Source organism: Macaca mulatta, chromosome 10 (assembly GCF_049350105.2).
Source record: "Macaca mulatta isolate MMU2019108-1 chromosome 10, T2T-MMU8v2.0, whole genome shotgun sequence".
NCBI classification, from domain to species: domain Eukaryota; kingdom Metazoa; phylum Chordata; class Mammalia; order Primates; family Cercopithecidae; genus Macaca; species Macaca mulatta.
The window spans coordinates 85,667,816-85,692,419 of record NC_133415.1 but is presented as its reverse complement, the minus strand read 5'-3'; the positions used below and the strand labels follow the sequence as shown (position 1 = coordinate 85,692,419).

At 44.9% G+C, this 24,604-nt stretch overlaps 2 protein-coding genes across 4 annotated transcripts in view; both read right to left on the bottom strand.

Moving 5' to 3' along the window:
- The window catches only part of EFCAB8 (EF-hand calcium binding domain 8), a 96,961-nt gene extending 93,794 nt beyond the window's left edge, over positions 1-3,167 (bottom strand). The window contains exons 1-2 of the mRNA XM_077949063.1: positions 3,159-3,167; positions 2,347-2,512 (exon numbers count right to left, since the gene is read on the bottom strand). Coding sequence (XP_077805189.1) covers positions 2,347-2,512; positions 3,159-3,167 — 175 coding nt within the window. The remainder of the gene's footprint in view (positions 1-2,346; positions 2,513-3,158) is intronic.
- An 18,073-nt stretch (positions 3,168-21,240) lies between these two features.
- MAPRE1 (microtubule associated protein RP/EB family member 1) overlaps positions 21,241-24,604 on the bottom strand; it is a 33,204-nt gene continuing 29,840 nt past the window's right edge. For 2 of the 3 annotated variants that reach the window (XM_028827333.2, XM_077948618.1), the window contains one exon: positions 21,241-22,967. In XM_028827333.2, the coding sequence (XP_028683166.1) occupies positions 22,911-22,967 (57 nt within the window). In that variant the 3' untranslated portion in view covers positions 21,241-22,910. 3 annotated transcript variants of the gene reach the window in all.

The window sequence follows — 24,604 nt, the reverse complement described above, 5'->3', positions numbered from 1 at the left end:
CCCTGGCATGGTCTAGTGGATATGAGGAAAGATGCCTTTAAGTATTCCTATTATTTGACTTACAGGAGTATTATCTCAGGGGAAAAATCAAGCTCTAAACAGAAAAAAGGCTTGATGCACAAAGGATATCTTTACAACATTAAACTCAATAAAACCTACATGTCTGAAAATAGGGGAATAGCTTAGCCAGTGAAACAACTGCCTCCATTAGTAATGATGACTTGGAAGATTATGTAGCAATATGGAAAATTCCTTAGGATATTAGCATTAAGTGAAAAATAGTCTGAAATTACACATATAGTATGATTAAAGACATATGAAACACGCAGAGCCATCTGTGGTAGAGAGACTTAAGCAGCCCCCATACTGTGTGCCTCCTGGTGCTCAATCCCTCCTTTGATCCCCTCCCCTGAAGTGTAATGGGACCTGTGACTTGCTTCTAACCAACAGAATATGGCACAGGTGACAGGGTGTGCAGGACTATGTGCATGTGATTACATGATTTGTTATATAAGATTACAACACCTGGCCGGGTGCAGCGGCTCACGCCTATAATCCTAGCACTTTGGGAGGCCGAGGCGGGCGGATCACCTGAGGTCGGGAGTTCGAGACCAGCCTGACCAACATGGAGAAACCCTGTCTTTACCAAAAATACAAAACATAGCTGGGCGTGGTGGCACATACCAGTAATCCCAGCTACTTGGGAGGCTAAGGCAGGAGAATCGTTTGAACCAGAGGCGGAGGTTGCGGTGAGCCAAGATCGTGCCATTGTACTCCAGCTTGGGCAACAAGAACGAAACACCATCTCAAAAAAAAAAAAAAAAAAGAGAGATTGCAACACCCATCTTGCTGGAGTTTTTCTCCCTGTTGTTGGCTTGAGCCTTGCAAGCAGCTCTGCTGGCGAATCCTGCATGGCCAGGAACTGTGGGCAGCCTCTAGAAGCTGAAGGTAGCCTCCTGCCAACAGTCAGGAAGAAACAGAAGCCCTCAGTCACACAGCAGCAAGGAATTGAATTCTGCCAACAACCTGAGTGAGTTTGGAAGTGGTTCCTTCCCCAGTCAAGCCTGAGATGATTCCACAGCCCCAGCCGACAACTTTTTTTTTTTTTTTTAGATGGAGTCTCACTCTGTGGTCTAGACTGGAGTATAGTGGCGTGATCTTGGCTCACTGCAACCTCTGCTTCCCAGGTTCAAGCAATTCTCTTGCCTCAGCCTCCCAAGTAGCTGGAATTAGAGGCCCGTGCCACCACGCCCAGCTAATTTTTGTATTTTTAGTAGAGACAGGGTTTCACCATGTTGGCCAGGCTGCTCTTGAACTTCTGACCTTAAGTGATCTGCCCACCTTGGCCTCTCAAAAGTGCTGGGATTAGAGGCATGAGCCATTGTACCCGGCCCCAGCCAACAACTTGATTGCAGCCTTATGAGAGCCTGAACAGAGAAGCCAGCTAAGCCATGCCCAGACTCCTGCCCCAACAGAACTGTGAAGTGATAAACGTGCATTGGTTTAAGCCACTAAGATTTTGGTACTGTCACACAGCAACAGACAATAAACCATACATATGAAACTGGAAGAAAATACATACATCGCAATGCTAACAGTGGTTACATTTGGGTATTTGGACTAGGGATATTTTTTAAAATTTTCTAGATCCCAAATAGCCTCCAATATGCTTGCAATACCTACATAATGCTTGAAAGTTTTACAGGAGAAACTAGATGCAAAGATGCTGATCAGGGCTGGGCATGGTGGCTCACACCTGTAATCCCAGCACTTTGGGAGGCCAAGGCAGGAGGCACTGCTTGAGTCCAGGAGTTTGAGACCAGCCTGGGCAACGTAGCAAGACCTTGTCTCTACAATTATTATTTTTTTAATTAGCCAGACATGGTGGCATGTGCCTGTAGTTTCAGCTACTCCGGGGGCCAAGGTAGGAGGATCACTTGAGCCCAGTAGTTCCAGACGAGCCTGGACCACTTATTAGGTTGGTGCAAAAGCAATTGCGATTTCTGCCATTACTTTTAATAGCAAAACTGCAATTACTTTTCACCAACCTAACAGCAAGCCCTTGTTTCTAAAAAAAAAAAAAAATTTAATTAGCCAGGAGTGGTGGCATGTGCCTGTAGTCCCAGCTACTCTGGGAGCTGAGACGGAAGAATCGCTTGAGCATGGGAGGTGGAGGCTGCTGTGGTGATCATAACACTGCACTCCAGCCTGGGCGACAGAGCAATATCCTATCTCAAAAACAAAAACAAAATGCTTATCATGTCTGAACCCTCCACATACCCCAGGTACTGGGTCCTGCCCTGTTGCAGAACTCACACAAAAACCGAGCCTACAGAGAGGCCTTACCTCCAGTCGAGTTGATGTCCTCCTCAAACATTTTCTCTATCTTGGCCAGGTGTACCTCAGTAAACAGCTGGGACCCAGGCTGGAGGTCGGGCACCTGGCTAAGGGTGATGGATGGTGTTGGGGAGCTAACAGCCTCCTTGTTCTGGAAGCCATGTGGGACAGACAGCTGGAACGAATATAACAAGAACCAGGGACTGAATGTTTCAATTTCCTGAGCCAAACATTTTCAGCACATGATTTAAAGAGAGACTCTTTGAGAAAGAACAAGGTAAGTAGTGTTATGATGTTACTGACAGAAACACATAATTCTTTTTTATTATTATTATACTTTAAGTTCTAGGGTATATGTGCACAACATGCAGGTTTGTTACATAGGTATACATGTGCCATGTTGGTGTGCTGCACCCATTAACTCATCATTTAGATTAGGTATATATCCTAATGCTATCCCTCCCCCTTCCCCCCACCTCACGACAGGCCCTGGTGTGTGATGTTCCCCACCCTGTGTCCAAGTGTTCTCATTGTTCAATTCCCACCTATGAGTGAGAACATGCGGTGTTTGGTTTTCTGTCCTTGTGGTAGTTTGCTCAGAATGATGGTTTCCGGCTTCATCCATGTCCCTACAAAGGACATGAACTTATCCTTTTTTATGGCTGCATAGTATTCCATGGAGAAACACATAATTCTTAACCATTTTTAGACCTAAGAAGATAAAGAAAAATCTAGACTCTCCTGACTTTGGAGAGGGAACCATTGCTCCCCTTTTACAGATGCCACACGTGAGGCTCAAGGAGGATACAGCCAAGTCCTACCTTACACATAACGGTGTTCATTTATAAGGGACCTCAGTTCAGTAACTATATCACTTCAAATCTTCAGTGGTCAGAATTCAGGACCCCAGGGGGCTGGGCGCGGTGGCTCACACCTGTAATCCCAGCACTTTGGGAAGCCGAGGAGGGCGGATCATTTGAGGTCAGGAGTTTGAGACCAGCCTGACCAACATGGTAGAAACCCCATCTCTACTAAAAATACAAAAACATTAGCCGGGTGTGGTGGCGTGTGCCTGTAGTCCCCGCTACTCAGGAGGCTGAGGCAGGAGAATCACTTGAACCCAGGAGATGGAGGTTGCAGTGAGCTGAGATTGTGCCACTGCATTCCAGCCTGGGCAACAGAGCAAGACTCCTTCTCAAAAAAAAAAAGACCCCAAGGAATCCAGCTCCATCTTCCTTAATTTGACCTGGTCCTGACCAGTCCAGATGTCCCATCTGGGTCAGATAAGCTCACCTGCCCCAGCCCTGGCCTTGCTACCAACACACCAATGCTCAAACAGACCCCTCCACTGGGGGTTCTCCCTTACTTCCCCCTTCTACTCATCCTTCTCAGATCCCCCCCAAAAGCCTTCCCCACCCCTCTAGGCCTCATGATGCTTCCTCTCATCACCCCTCTGTGAGACTCATACAGATACTTAGCATAATGTGTCAGGTCACCAAAGCTCAGGCCATCAAAGGCTGCCTCCCCTAAGGCTCCAAACGTGGACAATTAGATGGCCTGAGTGGCAGGCAGGCAGTGCTGCTCACTGAGACACATTGCTTTGGGCCCTGGGAAGTTGAGAAGACTTTAGTCCAAAAAGACAAGAGACAAGAGATTGAATTGCTCACTCTCCCCACCTTAGCCCCAACTAAAGAGCAAATGTGCTCGTCCTCCTGTGACCTTTCATTCATTTGCCAAGGGTCTACACACATTGACTGAGTGCCAGGCACTGTGGATACAGCACTATGGATACACTGTGAACACCCTGAGGGTCCCTGCCTCCATGGAGCCCAACACAGGAGCACGTGAAAGCTCTCACCACCCACCCAGGTCCCAAATTAGAAATCTCAGTACCACCTTCAGCTCTTCCCTCTTCCTCTTATGCATTCTACTGTCCCTCCAGTTAATTATTCCTGGGATCCACCACCTACATATAAGCCTCCTCTCCCACACCCCTGCTCGCCTCAAACTCTAGTCTTTTGCTGGGACAAGTACAATGACCACCACTAACTGAGACCAGAGTTCGGCCTTCTCTTCCCATCCACCTCCCAACACTGGCACCAATCATCTTTTTTTTTTTTTTTTGAGACGGAGTCTTGCTCTGTCGCCCAGGCTGGAGTGCGGTGGTGCAATCTCCACTCACTGCAAGCTCCGCCTCCCGGGTTCACGCCATTCTCCTGCCTCAGCCTCCCCAGCAGCTGGGACTACAGGCACCCGCCACCGCGCCCGGCTAATTTTTGTATTTTTAGTAGAGACGGGGTTTCACCGTGTTAGCCAGGATGGTCTCGATCTCCTGACCTCGTGATCCGCCCATCTCGGCCTCCCAAAGTGCTGGGATTACAGGCATGAGCCACCGCACCCGGCTTTTTTTTTTTTTTTTTTTAACAGAGTCTCACTCTGTCACCCAGCTAGAGTATGGCATGATCTCGGCTCACTGCAACCTCTGCCTCCTGGGTTCAAGTGATTCTCCTGTCTCAGCCTCTCAAGTAGCTGGGACTACAGGCATAAGCCACCACACCCAGCTAATTTCTTGTATTTTTAGTAGAGTCAGGGTTTCGCCATGTTGACCAGGCTGGCCTCGAACTCCTGACCTCAGGTGATCCTCCAGCCTCAGCCTCCCAAAGTGCTGGGATTACAGGCATGGGCCACCACACCTGGCTTCTAGGCAGCAAATCTGATAAATGATTTTACCCTGACTCTGACACTCTTCACCCCAACTCCTGAGTGTAGCATTCAAAACACTTCCTAACCAGCTCTGATCTATCTTTCTAGTTTCAAGCATGTACCATGTTCCAGGCACACCACCTGCTCCCACCATCCCCAAGCCCAGTAAGCATTCCGTGCTTACTCACATTGTCTCCCATATACAATCCAGCCCGTCTCCCTCAGAGGTGAACCCCTACCCACTCTTCAGACTCTCGATCAAATAGAACCTCCCCACCAGGAGCTCTTCCATAACTTTCAGATGACGGTCATCACTGCCGCCACCTCCATATTCCCAGGTCTTTGTTCATATCTGCCCCTCAAGGCATAGTAAGTGTGCATGTCTGTCCATACATGTAGGCAGCAAGCCATGAGGGGAAGCACACGGCTACAGAGCCCCAGAGCTCTGGGTTGGAATTCTGTCTGGCTCCCCCACTTACAGGCTATTTTAACTTAGGCATATCACGTCATTCTCTGAGCCACAGGTTTCCTCATCTGCAAAACAGAGAGCCACAGTCCCTACCTTGCAGGGTTGTGGTTGAGACCTAAATGACACCTGAATACATGTGAAGCCCTAGTAAACTGTAATTACACAATAAATGACAGCTCTTGTTATTACTCCTTGTCTCATAGTGAGCTCTTCAAAGGCAAGGGCATGTTTAACTTAATCTTAATCTAATTTGTATTAATTATCTCTATATTCCCCAGCCCCAAGCACATAACAGACAATACAAACCTGGCTTGATAAAAACTCTTACAGCCCATCCCACCATTATCACAACCTGCTGGACAAAATTAAGTAGAGAAGTGGAGTCCATGTACAGACTGTACATCAGGGGGCTCGGGTGTGTTGCATTTGACTCATGTAGCTTTTTTGTTTTGTTTTTTTAGAGACAGGGTCTCACTTTGTTGCCCAGGATAAGTGCAATGGCGAGATCATAGCTGACTGCAGCCTTGACCTCCCAGGCTCAAGCAATCCTCCCACCTCAGCCTCTGGAGTAGCTGGGACCACAGGCATGTGCCACTATGTAATTTTTTACTTTTTGTAGAGATGGGGGTTTTACTATGTTGCCCAGGCAGGTCTAAACTCCTGGGCTCAGCGATCCTCCTGCTTTTGGCCCACAAAGTACTGGGATTACAGGTGTTAGCCACCATACCCAGTTTCAGGCAGCCCTTTAAAAGTACACTTAGGTCAGGTGTAGTGGCTCATGCCTGTAATCCTAGCACTTTGGAAGGCAGAGGCAGGCGGTTCATGAGGTCAGGAGTTCGAGACCAGCCTGGCCAACATCGTGAAACCCTGTCTCTGCTAAAAATACAAAAATTACACCTGTAATCCTAGCTACTCAGGAGGCTGAGGCAGGAGAATTGCTTGAACCCGGGAAGCGGAGGTTGCAGTGAGCCGAGATGGTGCAACTGCACTCTAGCCTGGGCGACAGAGCAAGACTCTGTCTCAAAAAAACAACAAAAAAAGTACACTTAAGTTACCTGCCCGGTAAACGTCTGAGTATGCAACCCCCTCCCCAATGCAGAAACCACTGTACTTCCATGCTGGTAAGTGAGGTTTTGGGTGACTCTGGAATGCCCCACCCTTTATTAGTTCAGATAATTGTCTTACCTTTTGGAGTTGAGGGATCTCTGCTAAGTCTTCAGAAGACATTAGTCTTGACCTAGAATAGGGAATCATAGTCAACTTAACTCCAGTCGTTGTAAGGACCCCGTGGAAGGTTGACTTAGCCAGGTCACAAAAAGGTGGAAAAGAAGTCAAGGTCAAGGGAGAGGGTGGCTGCCCCTTGCCCATGGACACTCCCAGCAAGCATTTGATGAGCATCCCTTTTCCCAGAGATTTCTCCAGCAAAAAGCTTTTGCCAAGCTTGCATCTGAGCCTTTCTTCCCCTGATAGAGAGGAGTTGTCCTGCAGAAGCCATGGGGTTTCACAAGTTTCTTTACTCCTGACTTAATGCCAGAGGCTTTCTAAAGGGGATCACACTTTCTACAGAAGTAGAAGAATCTTAGGAGGCCATGTGGTAGTACAAGTACAATAAACAGATTAGAAAAATGAGGGCCCCTCATTTCCGCTGCATATACCCTCCCCACCCGCCTTCCAGTGCCCTTGCAAGTCAGGACTTCGGGAGAGCAGACAGAACAGAGCTCTTCTCTGGGAATATAAAGGGAACGTTTCTATTGGGTCAGCAAGGCCTCCATATGAGACAGATGACAGAGTTTTGTTAGGGTCATTGGAGCACCAATCCACCTTGTCAGCAAGTCCCACCAGGCAAGAGTCCAGAAGGCACTCTAGGATGGCAGGGGGACAGCCAAGAAATAGTTAAGCCCAGGACATGCACAGGAGACAGACCAAGTGAGCCAGCTTGGCTTGACCTGAAGGGCCCTGGGGGCAGAAGGGAGGGAGAAATCATGGGAGAGAAGAAAAAAAAAAATTGGCAGCAGAAAGTAGAATCTTGAATACCTGGCCAGTCTGAATAAAATGAAGGGCAACTATGAAAGTTCACCAGCAGCCAGGTGCAGTGACTCACAGCTGTACTCCCAGCACTTTGGGAGGCCAAGGCAGAAGGATCACCTGAGGTCAGGAGTTCAAATGAGACCAGCCTGTCCAACATGGTGAAACCCTGTCTCTACTAAAAATACAAAAAATTAGCCAGGTGTGGTGGCAGGTTCCTATAATCCCAGCTACTTGGGAGGCTGAGGCAGGAGGATTGCTTGAACCTGGGAGGCAGAGGTTGCAGCGAGCCAAGATCAAGCCATTGTACTCCAGCATGGGCGACAAGAGTAAGACTCTGTCTCAAAAAAATAAAATTCATCAGCACAAGCTGGAGGGAGAAGACTGAACGGTACCCAAGAATGCTCTAATCTAGCAGTGTCTTGGCACCAGCTCACACCTAAGGACCAAAGGAGAGAGGACAGCCTAAAGGAAGGAGATTTGGAAGCCAAGAACCAAGTTAACAGAAATGCCAGAACCACTTCCAAAAAAAAGGAGCAAGGAGGGAAAGTGGTTTAATGCATGTGATACTAGGCTGTCCAGTTAGGAATTAAAAAACAGGCCAAGGCAGGAGGATCACTTGCATCCAGGAGTTTGAGACCAGACTGGGCAACACTGAGACCCCATTTCTACAAAAAATCCAAAATTAGCCAGGTGTGGTGGCACACACCTACATGCCCAGCTACTCAGGAGGCTGAGGTGGGAGAACTGCTTAAGCCCAGGAGGTTGAGGCTGCAGAGAGCTGAGATCGTACCACTACACTCCAGCCTAGATGACAGAGTGAGACCCTGTCTCAAAAAAAAAAAAGAAAAAGAAATAATAAAAACGAATACCTGGAAATCTGGGGACTGAAACTTGAGGAGTGGCTACAGAAAGAGGGAGAAACACACAAGACAGCTAGGAGCATGGGATGCTACAAAGTGAGCTAAGGTGATAAGGGAAAGAAACGGCCATTGAAAAAGGCAATTAAGAGGTTACCAGTGAAAAAGCTGAAGTGTATGTAAAGTCCATTTCTGTTAAGAATATATGCATGTACATGTTGGCACATGCATAAAAAAAGAGCCTGGAGACATATACTCCAAAATTAATGGCAGTCATCTCTGGCAGGTGAGATTATGGAAGATGTTTATAGCCTAAATCATGCAATTGATTTTTATTTTAATTAAAAAAGGGTTCATGGCAATCTTTTGAGATGGGGTCTTGCTATGTTGCCCAAGCTGGTTTTGCACTCCTGGGCTCAGCTGATCGTCCCACCTCAGCCTCCCAAGTAGCTGAGACAACAGGCACGTGCCACCACACCAGGCTCATGGCAATCTTTAAAATGTGTTTCAATGGCTGGGCGCAGTGGCTCATACCTGTAATCCTAGCACTTTGGGAGGCTGAGGTGGGCAGATCACCTGAGATTGAGAGTTCAAGAACCAGCCTGACCAACATGGAGAAACCCCGTCTCTACTAAACATACAAAATTAGCTGGGTGTGGTGGTGGATGCCTGTAATCCCAGCTACTTGGGAGGCTGAGGCAGGAGAACCGCTTGAACCAGGAGGCAGAGGTTGCGGTGAGATCGCACCATTGCACTCCAGCCTGGGCAACAAGAACACAACTCCGTCTCAAAAAAATAAAATAAAATGTGTTTCAGTGGAGTGGGTAGGGGTAGTAATTTAAATGACTCCTTTGTGAAAGGCCACTGTTGAAGAGTGATTGCTGCAGCATCATTCATAGGAGCAAAAACCAAAAGTGAACCATTATAGAGAAGTGAATGAATCAGTGCACCTGCACCTAGGACATCACCCAAACATCAGAAGGATGAATCTGACCTCCAGCAGCTAAGAGATTTCCATGAAGTACTAATAAGAAAAGCAAGATGCAGGCCAGGCACAGTGGCTCACATCTATGCCAACACTTTGGGAGGCCAAGGCAGGAAGATCGCTTGAGTCCAGGAGTTTGGGACCAGCATGGGCAACATGGTGAAACCCCATCTGTACAAAACATACAAAAAATTAGCTGGGTACGGTGGCACTCACCTGTAGTCCCAGCTACCCAAGACAGTGAGGTGGGAGGATTACCTGCATCCAGGAGTTCGAGGCTGCAGTGGACTGTAATCACAACACTGCACTCTGGGGCCTGGGTGACAGAATGAGACCTTGTCTCAAAAAAAAAAAAAAAAGATGCAGAAAAGGTGCATAGTATGATGCCAATTTTTATAGAATGAAAAAATAGGCCGGGCACAATGGCTTACGTCTGTAATCCCAGCTACTTGGGAGACTGAGGCACAAGAATCACTTGAACCCAGGAGGTGGAGGTTGCAGTGAGTTAAGATTGTGCCATTATGCTCCAGCCTATGCGAAAGAGTAAGACTCCATCTCAAAAAAAAAAAAAAAAGTTACCACCATCAGCGATGGGGCCACTCTGATCCAATACATGGAGGGCACATTGCTTCAGTAGTATTACTGCCAAAAAAATACATCTGAATCTAATCATAAGGAAACAGACAAACCCAAATTACAGGATATTCTACAAAATAACTTTTTTTTTTTTTTTTTTTTGAGTCTCTGTCACACGGGCTAGAGTGCAGTAGCTCAATCTTGGCTCACTGCAACCTCCACTTCCCAGGTTCTGATGATTCTTATGCTTCAGCCTCCTCAGTAGCTGGGATTATAGGCGCCCGTCACCACACCCAGCTAACTTTTGTATTTTTAGTAGAGACAGGGTTTCTCCATGTTGGCCAGGCTGGTCTCGAACTCCTTGGCCTCAAGTGCTTTCCGCCCGCCTTAGTTTCCCAAAGTGCTGGGATTACAGGTGTGAGTCACCACACCTGGCCAAAATAAAATGCCATGTAAACCAAAGAAAGGCTAAGGAACTGTTAGAGATGAAAGGTGACTCGAGACCCAACAACTGGCAGGGCGCGGTGGCTCCCGCCTATAATCCCAGCACTTTGGAGGCTGAGGCTGGCGGATCACGAGGTCAGGAGATCGAGACCATCCTGGCTAACACGGTGAAACCCCATCTCTACTAAAAATACAAAAAATTAGCCGGGCGTGGTGATGGGCACCTGTAGTCCCAGCTACTCAGGAGGCCGAGGCAGGAGAATGGTGTGAACCTGGGAGGCGCAGCTTGCAGTGAGCCGAGATCGCGCCACTGCACTCCAGCCTGGGCAAAAGAGCGAGACTCCATCTCAAAAAAATAAAATAAAAAATAAAATAAAACAAAAGAGAGACCCAACAACTAAAGGCAATGCACTATTCTGAATTGAATCCCAGATTGGGAAAAAACAAAAATGCTGCAAGAACTGTTATTCTCGGTGAAATTATGTAAAATTTGAACGTGGACTCTACATTATATTAATGTTTTCTGCTTTTGATAACAGTATTGTGGTTATGAGAATGTCCTTGTTCTCAGGAAATGTACACTTAAAAGTATTTAGGAGTAAAAGGGCATGATGTCTGTAATTCTCAAATGGTTTAACAAATACATAGGCCGGGCACGGTGGCTCAAGCCTATAATCCCAGCACTTTGGGAGGCCGAGACGGGAGGATCACGAGGTCAGAAGATCGAGACCATCCTGGCTAATACGGTGAAACCCCGTCTCTACTAAAAAAAAAAAAAAAAAACAAAAAACTAGCCAGGCGAGGTGGCGGGCGCCTGTAGTCCCAGCTACTCGGGAGGCTGAGGCAGGAGAATGGCATAAACCCGGGAGGCGGAGCTTGCAGTGAGCTGAGATCCAGCCACTGCACTCCAGCCTGGGCGACAGAGGAAGACTGTCTCAAAAAACAAAAACAAAAAAACAAATACATGTATAATAACACAAATGCAGCAAAATGTTCAGTTAGTCTAGACAAAGGGAAGTTCTTTGTAGTAGTCTTACATTTTTATATATATATATATATATATATATATATATATATATATTTTTTTTTTTTTTTTTTTTTTTTTTTTTTTTGAGACGGAGTCTCGCTCTGTCGCCCAGGCTGGAGTGCAATGACGCGATCTCGGCTCACTGCAAGCTCCGCCTCCCAGGTTCACGCCATTCTCCTGCCTCAGCCTCCTGAGTAGCTGGGACTACAGGCGCCTGCCACCGTGCCCGGCTAATTTTTTGTATTTTTAGTAGAGACGGGGTTTCACCGTGTTAGCCAGGATGGTCTCGATCTCCTGACCTTGTGATCCGCCCGCCTCAACCTCCCAAAGTGCTGGGATTACAGGCGTGAGCCACCGCGCCCGGCCCCACTATTTATATATTTTTAATTATTTCAAAACTAAACGTTTTGTAAGAGAAATGTCTTTCACCAGGAGAAAGTGGTTCTATGTATGTTCATGAACAGAGGTAAAATGCCAAGTGGAAAAAAAAAATGCTGGTTGCTGGCAAGAGAGACCACCCAAAGAAAAGGGCAGGAGTAAGAGGGGAGAGGCCAAGACAAGTACCATTCCTCCAACTCGGAAGGGAAGGCTGAGATATAAAACTCGGTTGATATTCAGAATTGGAGAACAGGTCAGATCGGAAGTCACACCCATCTGCCTCAATCTGTTCCCTAAAGTTGACCTGTCCGGAGCTTATGGAAGAGGGGCAGGGCAAGGCAAGTGGGGAGAGTATCACCTGGAACAGGGGTGAGAATTCAGAGCAGCCACTAGGGGAACATGCTAGGGATTAAAGGGGAATGAGTGGTTTGTAGGAATTTGTAGAGGCAGATGACTTAAGGATACGCGCATTGAAAGCCGGTCAGGACACAGGTAAGAGCTGCTCTCCAGCCTTGGAGCTCAGGCAGAGGTCTTCAGCAGAGGTATCCAATCTTTTGGAGTGCAACTTTGACCCAACACCCTCACTCACCCTGACTCAATTTGATCTCCCCGGTTAATCTTGCTGGCAAAGTGCTATCACTTTCCAACTCCCATCTCAACAAAGACATCGGCAGCTGTTCCCAGTCCAAGACAGCTCCTTTATGAAGTCGAGATGGAACTCTGGGTCTGCTGGTCACATTTAGAACCAGGGAAATGAGACAGAATTCCATATGAAGAACATAAATGAAGCATCAGAACCCAGCCCACAAACCATAATCACAGAACCATTTTTCATCCAATTTCTTTTATTGAAGAAGTTGAACTTACAGAAGACAGTGAAAGGAGCTACAGCACAAACAGGACAAACACAGATACAAAATAATACATAAAACAAGTAGCAGGAAACTGGAAGATGCCAGGGAGTCCTCTTAAAAAGCAGGGTTCACCAAAACCAAAAGACCAACTGGCTCCAGGACAGTGAAAGGCACAGTGCCTCCTCTGCCCTCTGCGTAAGCTCCAATTCTTTGAAAATAAGAAGGAGACAAGAGCGTTATGCGTGAAATGGGGGACTTACAAATCCAGACTTCAGGGCAGGCCAAGACTTGATGCAGCCACTGCAATCTTGATCCATGGCGCAATTCAGCAGACAAGTTGGTGAAAGGTAATTGTCTCCAGAGATTTCAACCAGGGATGTGGATTCCAGATGTTAAAAGACACCCAGCTAAGTCACATTTCACGTGGAAGTGGACGTTTTCAAATGCTACATGACCACCAAACAAAACATTCTCCCTGGGCCTTCACCTCTCAGAGAACACCAACATACAAAAACAAAAGTCTGTTCTCATTTCATCAATAATGGAGACAAAGGATTTTGTCAAGAGTAGAATTTTAAGAGTGGATGAATTAAAAAGTCAAAAAAAGGTGCAAAGGTCCTATAAATCAGGGTTTATTAGACTAGATATTAATAAATTAGAAGGGATTTTTTTTAAAAAAAAAAAGGCTGATGGCCCTAAATATGAGTTTCCCATTGTTTCTTAGCTTAGTATATTCATTTTCCAATACAATGTTAGCAATTCTTACAGCAGTTCCTGCCATTTTTCTAATAACACACATTAATCAAATGGTATATATTTTTCACTATAACCAATCTTCACTGATTAATACATTTATCAGTATTTTAATATGGCCTAAAATATGCTAAATTCTGTCACAATAAATGTTTTTCCCTCCCTGGTGAGAAATATGAGTAAAAAAAGGAAAATACAAAGATGCATTCCACTTTTTAGTTAAGGAAAAGTTCAGAAAACTCCCACCTTTTTACAAAAGAATGAAAATATGATCCTAAGTAACTCGGGTTAGAAAAACAGTAACAGGGCCAGGCACAAATGCCTATAATCCCAGTACTTTCGGAGGCTGAGGCAGGATGATCACTTGAGCCCAGGAGTTTGAGATCAGTCTGGGCAACATAGTGAGACCATGTCACTATTAAAAAAAAAAAAATTAAAAAGAGAAAAAAGCAGTAACAATAAAATAAGTGGGAAGGAGGACATTTAGAAGAAAAATCTCCTCGATAAACCTCTGCACAAAAATAATTTGGAAAAAAGTTAGAAGTCCTACCTGAGATTACTTCAGGCATCACTTGCTAATGCTAAAGAAATTCTGACTGGAAAGGAGCAACTCAGGGGGCCAAGAGCCACACTAACAAATGCAATCACCTGCCCTAGAGAAGGTGCTTCCTCACACTCCCACTTAGCTGCAATGCCAATACCGTCCTTTCAAGCCTCAATCCTACGATTTTAAGATATCAAAACTTGTATCCTTCTTCAGCTCTATGTAATTAGTCAAAAATTTCAAGATGCAACTCTATAGCCAAAAAGAGAGCCTTTTTCTTTTTCAAACAAAAATAAACACGAGAGAAGTCACTGACTGCTAAAACTAGCAGGGACCCTCAAGATTGGTATCACAGGATCACACCTTCACCTGGCAGTAGGTTGAGGTCAGTAACTCAGCTCACATGACATTTAAAACCACACAACACTACCCGACAGAATTACAGGTTCAGATGCCAATGGTTTCAAAAAAACATGATTCAGGCTGGGCGTGGTGGTTCATGCCTGTAATCCCAGCACTTTGGGAGGCCGAGGCAGGTGGATCACGAGGTAGGAGTTTGAGACCAGCCTGACCAACATGGTGAAACCCCGTTTCTACTAAAAATACAAAAATTAGCCGGGCATGGTGGTGGCATGCACCTGTAATCCCAGTTACTCAGGAGGCTGAGGCAGGAGAGTCACTTGAACTTGGGAGACGGTGGCTGCAGTAAGCCGAGATAGCACCACTGCACTCCAGCCTGGGCGACAACAGCAACACTCCGTCTCAAAAAGAAAAAAAAAAAAAAAAAAGATTCAACAAAAAGGCAGATTCTCATGTGTTCAGCACCTACTTTAAAAAAAAAAAAAAAAAGGCACTTCTTGGCCAGGAACGGTGGAGGACTGCTTGAGTCCAGGAGTTTGAGACCAGCCTAGGGAACATAGCCAGACCTTGTCTCTACAAAAATAAAAAAAATAGCTGAGCAGTTCCAGCTGCTTGGGAGGCTGAGGTGGGAGAATCACTTGAGCCCGGGAAGTCGAGGCTGCAGTGAGCCGTGATCATGCCACTGCACTCCAGCCTGGATGACAGAGCGAGACCCTGCCTGGAAAACAACAACAACAAAAAGCACTTCTTAATGACTGGGGAAAATATTAAATATTAGGTTAGAGAGTTAAAGACTCTTAGAAATTTTAAAGAATAAATGTATTTCACTCAACACTGAATCTTAAAATTATTACTTCTTCGGACCAGGAACGGTGGCTCAGGCCTGTAATCCCAGCACTTTGGGAGGCCAAGGAGGGCAGATCACTTGAGCTCAGGAGTTGGAGACCAGCCTGGACAGCATAGTGAAACCCCATCCCCACCAAAAAAAAAAGAAATTACTTCCTCTCTCAGCCTTCAAAATTGAGGAGGGAGGGACAAATTGGGGTATCCCATAGCTGCCTGCAAAAAATACAATAGCTTATTCCATTCTCCCAAGCAGGATTTAAAATTTCAAAGTGAAAACAGCAGTCATATATAATTATACATGCTTAACTCTCTCACATTTTGTAGAAAAACACACAAAACACCCAAAAACAAAAACAAGAATGTATCAGGTTAGAAAACTTAAGTAGAATGCCAAAATCCAGATGACCTTGAAGTTTTGCTGGATCTTAAAATCACTAGAACTACTTCAAAATATATAAACAGGCCCCATTATGAAAAATATGAATATGAACACGATAAATAAGCGAGAGAAAAGGAAAACTCGTCACTGAGATAAACCATGACAGGTCCTGGGTAAAATACATTTAGATGATTCGGGGATGGAGGTACTAGAATTAGCAAGGCCCTCCCTGCAGCTTGCAACCTGTGGGGAAAAAGCCAGACAGGTGGTAGGCCACTTGTATTATCCCTCCAGTCAAAGCCTCCTCTTTCAGAGTCAAAACCAAAAGTAGTTGAGACACTGTGCTTTTCTATCAAAATCACCCTTCACTGGTGAAAATTAGCTTCCACTGGCAACATTTGCTGGGAACTAGGCACTCTCCCACTCTTTCTTGTTCCAGTATCCTACTGATTTTTACAGACCTCAGTAACTTTTTCTGAACCAGGACTCAACTCTTCACTGAGCCAATGAAAAGCCATGCTCTGCAGACTTCAGACGCAGGGCCTAGCAGAGGACTCTGGTCTTAACTCCTGGTCCATGGCATTCCACTTACAGCACTGTCTCCCTCATTTATTTCAGCAAAGGTCAGAGGTGGGTGCCAACCCCACACCCCCTTCATATGTTCAGTCTACCCACTTGTATGCTTGACCTTGGACTTCACTTCGATACTCTGCATTGCAATTTGTGAATCATCCATTAAGGCTAAATCTTAAAAACTAATCTCTGTCTCCACTGGAGACATAGTAACTAGTAAGAGCCACAAATCCAGCTTTTTAAGATTTACCCTGATAGACCGACTCTCACCCAACAAAAGCTTCCCACATCCCACTCTACCACCAAAACAGAAAGTAAATGAAAGGCTCAGTAGATGGAATAAATTGCTCTTCCTCCTCTGCCTCATACCTACACCCAGCCTCACCAACAATCTCCTCAGACTGCAAAAAGACACTCAAAGTAAACCAGGAAAAACCTAAGGTAGAAATTTTTAAAAAGTAAATAAGGCAAGACAAATAGAATTCCAAACTGCCTTTATATATATATATATATTTTATCTTTTAAATACAGACAGGGTCTCTTGCTATGTTGCCCAGGCTAGTTTTAAACTCCTGGGCTCAAGCAGTCCTCCTGCACTGGCCTCCCAAAGTGCTGGGATTACAGGCATGAGCCCCGACACCCAGCCCCAAACTGCTGATAGGTCATTTTACAATTATAAATTATCTCTTAATGCCACTTACAAAGTTCTAGGCATTGGTGGGTAACCTGGTTTGCTTTCAAATGGTCACAGGACAAAGAACTGCCTCTCCTCACACTCAGAAACATGTCTATGAAGGCTATTTCCATTTCACATTTCAGAACCTGAGAGCCTCTAATACAAGGAAACGAGAGTTAAATTTTGATACACACACACACACACACACATCCCTCTCAAGATTTAAGGTTCTAGATTGAGGAGCCTAGAAATTTGACTCTAAGGCTTGACCTGCTCACCTAGATAACCAAATTAATGAAGCTGCCGGATACAACCTCAGTAGAGTACAGAGAAAGCTTCTGTACTCCAGGGACTAAGGTAACATTACTTTCCAAATCAGATTAAGCCAAAGGGGAAACAGATAGACCTTCACAAGTTACAGCTACATAACAATTTGAGCCAGGCACAGTGACTCACACCTGTAATCCCAGCATTTTAGGAGGCAGAGATGGATGAATTGTTTGAGCCCGAGGTTCAAGACCAGCCTGCAATATAGCAAACCCCGTCTTTACAAAAAAATACAAAAATACTGGCCAGGCGTGGTGGCTCACACCTGTAATCCCAGCACTTTGGGAGGCCGAGGCAGGTGGATCACCTGAGGTCAGGAGTTCCAGACCAGCCTGGCTAACATGGCAAAACCCCGTCTCTACTAAAAATACAAAAATTACCTGGGCGTGGTGGTGGGCACCTGTAATCCCAGCTACTCTCAGGGCGGAGGCAGGAGACTCGCTTGAACCCAGGAGGCGGAGGTTGCAGTGAGCCAAAATGGCGCCACTGTACTCCAACCCTGGCAACAAGAACGAAACTCTATGTCTCAAAAAAAAAAAATACAAAAACACAAAAAAATTAGACAGCCAGGCATGGTGTGCACTACAGTCTCAGCTACTAGGGAGGCTGGGGTGGGAGGATAGCTTGAGCCCAGGAAGTTGAGGCTGCCATGAGCCATGACTGTGCCACTGCACTCCAGCCTTGGTGACAGGAGACCCTGTCTCAAAAAACAAAACAAAAAAAACGATACATAATTTGGCTGAAGTCATCTAGGTTAATGGTTCTAACTAAAGTCAAGTTCAATGTAAAAGTACAGAATCCCTTCAGGCTTTTAGAGAAAACTGAACATTCTGTTATACCCTTGCATGTGAAAATGAAGAGAAAAAAAGCAGCAAGCGTCATGAAGATACAGAAATAAATATGAATTCATCTGGTTTTGACATTTTACAAACTAAATGTGTGAATTCAAAAGTACGATATCAAGCCAGGAGTGGTGGCTCACACCTGTAATCCCAGCAAAGTGCTGGGAGGCCAAGACAGGTGGATCACTTGAGGCCAAGAGTTCGAGACTAGCTTGGCAAAACCTCACCTCTACTGAAAATACAAGAATTAGTCAGATGTGGTGGCACAGGCCTGTAATTCCAGCTACTCGGGAGGCTGAGGCATGGGAACTGCTTCATCCCGGGAGGTGGAGGTTGCAGTGAGCCAAGATCATGCCACTGCACTCCAGCCTGGGTGACAGAGCAAGATTCTGTCTCAAAAAAAAAAAAAAAAGGCATATTACAACGGTGCCAGACCAGAAAAATGACGGGTGGTTCATAACCCTGATCACAGACTGAGGTTCAGCTTGTTTCAAAGCAATGTTCTCTGTTGTCAAAAGTCATATTTGGGTCACCCACATGCTTGCAAGCTAATCTGATTAGGCTGATCAGGCCTAAAGCTTGGATTTTTATTTGCGGACTTTGCAATGAACTATGGTCAACGTCGCAAAAGGAGTCCTTTATACTCAATCTTCTGAAACAATCCTTAAAAGAAAAACTATAGAGGATCACCTTGGCTAGAGCAAAAGAAAAATGTTTCCTTTTCAAAACGCTTCACATTCTAGAGAGCAAACCTTGAAGAAAATATGGGTTTTTTAATCAATGAATCTGAGACACTGAATCTTCATTTAAAAGAAAACAAAAACAGGATAAATGTAACCGCCTGAAGACAGAAGAGAGTTCTACTTGTCCATACTACCATGCTGAAAAGGAAATACTAAAAGAACATGTTACTTATTTTATAAAATACCCAAAACCTGTCTGAAGGAATGCCCTTCCGAATTCTCAGGATACAAAAGCCCTGTCCTAAGCTTTTTCTAATCTATAAACAGAATTTCAGACTGGATCCGAAGAACTTGTGCCATAAATAATGTCTCTTGTCTGTACAGAGCTTTCTAGCTTTGTAGTTGTTTTTTCTTTTTTTTCTTCTTCTGTCCATCAGCTCCTTCTAATTCCAACAAGTACCCAGTGAGGGAGGCGCTTCAGCCAAAATCATCATCTCTGTCTTGTAGGTAAGAACAAGAGAAGTCAAACAGCTCAACACTCACAAAGCAGGAGAGACCTGCAAGAGGACTCAAGTCTGATGTTCCCCTTGCCAGAATTATTATTTAAAATTGCAGACATATAGATAAGGCCCAAATTAAAATGCAGGTTTTCTTTTTTTTTTTTTTTTTTGAGATGGAGTCTCGCTCTGTCGCCCAGGCTGGAGTGCAGTGGCATGATCTCGGCTCACTGCAAGCTCCGCCTCCCGGGTTCACGCCATTCTCCCGCCTCAGCCTCCCAAGTAGCTGAGACTACAGGCGCCCGCCACCACGCCCGGCTAGTTTTTTGTATTTTTAGTAGAGACGGGGTTTCACCATGTTAGCCAGGATAGTCTCGATCTCCTGCCCTCGTAATCCACCCGCCTCGGCCTCCCAAAGTGCTGGGATTACAGGCTTGAGCCACCGCGCCCGGCCTTAAAATGCAGGTTTTCAACCTCCCAACTAAGAATCTAAGGTGATGAACTTTTATAAATACATTATGTCAAACAAGTTCCCCATGTGATTCTGAAGCCCATCAGTTTGAGAATCACCAGAACGAACAATGATCCAAATCCAGCCAGAGAACCCATGTGTTTACCTATCCTTCATGAAACACAGAACCTGCCCAGCAAACCAAGCAGCAAAGACTGTATGTGCTTCAAATTCAAGAGCCAGGTCAATGCACTTGGTCAGATACCCACAGTATCGGCTTCTCTCCTTACCAAGGTAACTTCTCAGTTGACAGTAGCCAACAGTATCTTCACAAACTCCTTGCACTCCTGGAAGGTATCTTCTTGTAGATGACCAATACATATGATGTCAAATTCCTTCTGAAGGTACTTAACACTTTAAGGAAGGTATCACAGCATTAACTATGGGTGCAGCCCTTGTCAAGATCAGCAGGTTAGGTTTATAGAGCATCCATAACCATGACTCTACATATCCTACAACACACTACCTCTGCCCATTTAACTTTATTTCTGACTGAAAATGGCAAGTCTCCTTTTGAACTCATTTCTAATGGCACAGAATTTTACAAGGGAGAAAAAAAATAGTGACAATTTTAGATTATTTTATAGATTGAGATCATGTTAACTGCCTTTGAAACAATTTCAGGGCTGGGTGCAATGGCTCACACCTGTAATCCCAGCACTTTAGGAGGCCAAAGTGGGAGGATCACTTGAGCCCAGGAGTTCAAGACCAGCTTGGGCAACATAAGGGGACCCCATCCTACAAAAAACACAAAGTTTAGCTGGGCATGGTGGTGCGCGCCTCTGGCCCCACTACTCACAAGGCTGAGGTGGGAGAATTGCTTGAACCCAAGAGGTCAAGGCTGCAGTGAGCCAAGATCATGCCACTGTACTCCAGACTGGGCAACAGAGGAAGACCCTGTCTCAAAAAAGAAAGGAAGAAAGAACTACACCTTCAGAAAAAACACACACAAAAAAATCACCCCACAGTCATCTGCCAAGCACTGTCCTGCTATATTTCTTAGGAGGAAATGCCCTGAAAAGGCTTCACAGCAGATAGGCCAGGCCTTGGACTTCCGAGAGAAAAAACCTCTTATAGCAATGGGAATTTAAAAAGCAGGAGGCTCTGCAACATAATGTAAATGAAGAGAAAATAAGTCAGCTTAGAAATAAGCACATCTGGCCAAGCACAATGGCTTACGCCTGTAATCCCAGCACTTTGGGAGGCCAAGGTGGGTGGATCATGAGGTCAGGAGTTCAAGACCAGCCTGGCCAAGATGGTGAAACCCCGTCTCTACTAAAAATACAAAAAAATTAGCCGGGCATGGTGGCGGGTGCCTATAATCCCAGCTACTTGGGAGGCTGAGGCAGAGAACTGTTTGAACTCAGGAGGTGGAGGCTGCAATGAGCCGAGATCATGCCACTGCACTCCAGCCTGGGTGACAGAGCAAGACTCCATCTCAAAAAAAAAAAAAGAAGAAGAAATAAGCACATCTGAAAAATCAGTAAAGGATGTGAAAAGATCAGTCCTCACTGAAGAAAGAAGCACTAGTTTCTCATGACTTGAACCTAACAGCATATACCCAGGGCAAGACAAATTTCAGAAGACATGATACTCTTGAAATACAGAATTTTATTTAGAAACTGTTTAAAGTAGAAAAAAACCCTGTCAAGAAAGACCAGGTGGAAAATGGGTTCCTAATAAAATGGAATTTTAGGGCAACAAAAGTCTAAAAGGCCACAAAAGAGAAACAGCACCACTGCCATCTGAACCATGGCTAGTTACTCGCATTTTTTGGCATTGTTAATCACTGAATCTGGGTTTCCTCTGAACTCCACACAGCATGCACTACACAACAATTTTATCAGAACATACTTGCTTTCTACACACATTTCAGGACAAGCTACCACCAGAAACAAATCAATACAAATACATCAGGGGCTGAAAAATCTCAGTAGTGGGTGAGACACATTTTGCAGAATCCTGCCAAACAAAGGAACTGAGTAGGCTGTGGGCAAATGAGGGAGAGTTAAGGAATGAAATATTTTAAATATTAATAATTAATTCAGACACGGTACTGTACTTTCTGCAAAAGAAAATTAACATTTAGTAACACACTAATGAATTTTATCTCCAAAGAGATTAGTGCACTGGCAAAGTATTCGGATTACAGTGGAGAGCTGTGGACAGCAGATACCGAAAACACCCCAGCCTGGCAGATCCCAAGGTAACGAGATGGCCTTCATTGACCACTCCCTTTGCCAGAGGTCCAGAAAGAACTTGCAGCATGATCACCTGCCTGCTGCACTTCCAACTCTAAGCAGCAAACTTTAAGGAGCCAAAGAGGAGTCCCCAGTGGACAAGGGGAGCAGAGAAGAGAAATGTGGTAAATGTAAACCTAAAAGACAGTAAAATGGGATACAATCCCCATTCAAATCCCAGAGATGTGGGTAAGTCCCCAAAAGTAGTTGTTAGATTAAAAAACTGGGCACACCTCACTTCCCCAAAAACATAATACATAGAAATTTCGGGGATAACTGGAAAAATAGAGAAATTCTCAATGAAAACCGAGCTCTTCAACTCGAACATCTCAGGGTTGAAACACATCCTCTATTATCCAGGCAACGATGCCTCTTGCTTTTTAGCAGGGATGCAATTGGTCAATGACACCAAATAACTTTACAGGGCAACTTTTTAAATGTTCCTTTTAGACCAAAGCCTAGGCCTATGAGGATTCAAGCAGCCCTGTAAGACCTGTGACAGCAGGTTCCAAAGGTTCCAAGGTCTGGCCCTTCCTTCCCAGACACAATGTCAAACGCAAAGTCTCCTGTCGTGTTACATTTTATATTTTGAAATATGGAAGCATATTTTAAATACTCTTAAGGCATTTATTTATTACAACATTCTCTGATTTCACATTAGCTTAAAATTCAATTCAGTCTTTCCATTTCTCCACTGAGGTCACCGCCTCAGCATATTACACAACACCTTCTCCCGCACTCAGTGTGACACGCATCCACACGGTCAGCCCCATGGTCAGCCTCTTTGTTTCCCAGGTGAACCAACTAGATGTTAATACTGCTCTGCTACAAGGTAAAAGCTCCTAACTCAAACTTATTGGAAAAGGAGTGAAACGTCTGCAAAGTGCACTTTAAGAAGAGGTACTTTTTGCTTATGAAAAGAAACCAGTGAGTCCTCTAAGGATAACAAAAGGGAGTATTTTACAGTTAAGCACATGATTTGGAGTGAAGAATTCTGATGTTGCTCTGCTGGTCCAGGCTGTTAATACTCTTCTTGCTCCTCCTGTGGGCCCCCTTCATCAGGTATCACAAAGCCTTCCTGAAATAGGAAAATGAGAGGGGAAAGCCACTGAAAGATCCATTTCTACTGTGAGTTCACTTTCCTCATACTTAAAGCCTCTCAAAGACAATGGTTCTTCCTGGTTCTACACAGGCCAGGTGACTGCTATTTTATTTCTTGAGTAGTAGAATTGCATCTCACCAAAGACAAAAACTGAGCACCATCAAATTTACCCTCAAACTTTTGAAAGTGATGGATATGTACATTGTCTTCATTATGGTGGTAATTTTACCTATGTCATCAAAGGTACATTTTAAATATGTGCAATTTATTATGTCAGTTATACTTCAATAGAACTGTTTTTTGTCGGGCACGGTGGCTCACGCCTATAATCCCAGCACTTTGGGAGGCCGAGGCGGGCGGATCACGAGGTCAGGAGATCGAGACCATCCTGGCTAACACAGTGAAACCCCATCTCTACTAAAAATACAAAAAATTAGCCAGGCATGGTGGCCGGCCCCTGTAGTCCCAGCTACTCCGGAGGCTGAGACAGGAGGAGATAGGAGAATGACGTGAACCCAGGAGGCAGAGCTTGCAGTGAGCCGAGATCGCGTCACTGCACTCCAGCCTGGGCAACAGAACAAGACTCCGTCTCAAAAACAAACAAACAAACAAACAAACAAACAGTTTTTTAAAAAAGAAGGCCAGGTGTGATGGCTCATGCCTGTAATCCCAGCACTTTGGAAGGCCAAGGCTTGAGCCCAGGAATTCAAGACCAGCCTGGGTAACACAGTGAGACAATGTCTCAAAAAAAAAAAAAAAAAAAATAGCCAGGCCTGGTGGGCCATGCCTGTAGTCCCAGCTACGCAGGTGGCCAAGGCAAAAGGATTGCTTGACCCAGGTCAAAGCTGTACTGAGCCATGATCGCACCACCAGGCACTCCAGCCTGGGCAATAAAGTGAGACCCCCATTTCTAAAAAAAAAAATAAAATTTACCCTCAAATATCCCTGAAGTCCCCTGTAAAGTTCAGTACTCTAACATCTTCTCTCAATACACTGTCTATACAGCCAGCTTTCCTTTTATGCCTTCCTTTTGTTGTACTTAGGAGTCATGCTTTACCCAAAATATTCACAACAGCAAGACTGACTCAACATCAGTGGCAGAAAAATTGAGTGCACAAGGAAAGAGGAGATTCATGGCTCCCACCTCATTCTCACTCCAGGGCATTCTGGCATGGACTCAGAGCAGGAAATTATTATACTATTCTGCTGTAAAATCAGACTTCTCTTTCAACCATTACCTTATTTCTATTAACTAAATCTCTATAGCTGAACTTGCTTAAGATGTGGCTCCACTAAAATAATACTCAGACTAAACCAAGGACCCCTATATCTTCATTGTCTTTTTTTCATTACATAGCACAGAGCAAGCTCTAAATTAAAGATTTATTCAGCAGATTATCAACTTTTCAGTCATCTGTCTTAATCCCCTGAAATTTCACAAGATACGTCTCAAGGACAGTGATAGTAACAGCATTATTACCACCTTGTATTTGCATAGTGCTACACATACTACCAATAGTTTGTAGTTTGATCCTACAGACCTTGCCAGGCACACAGAATTACAAACATGACCACTAAACAGTGGACACAGCCAGATAACAAATCCTAAATCT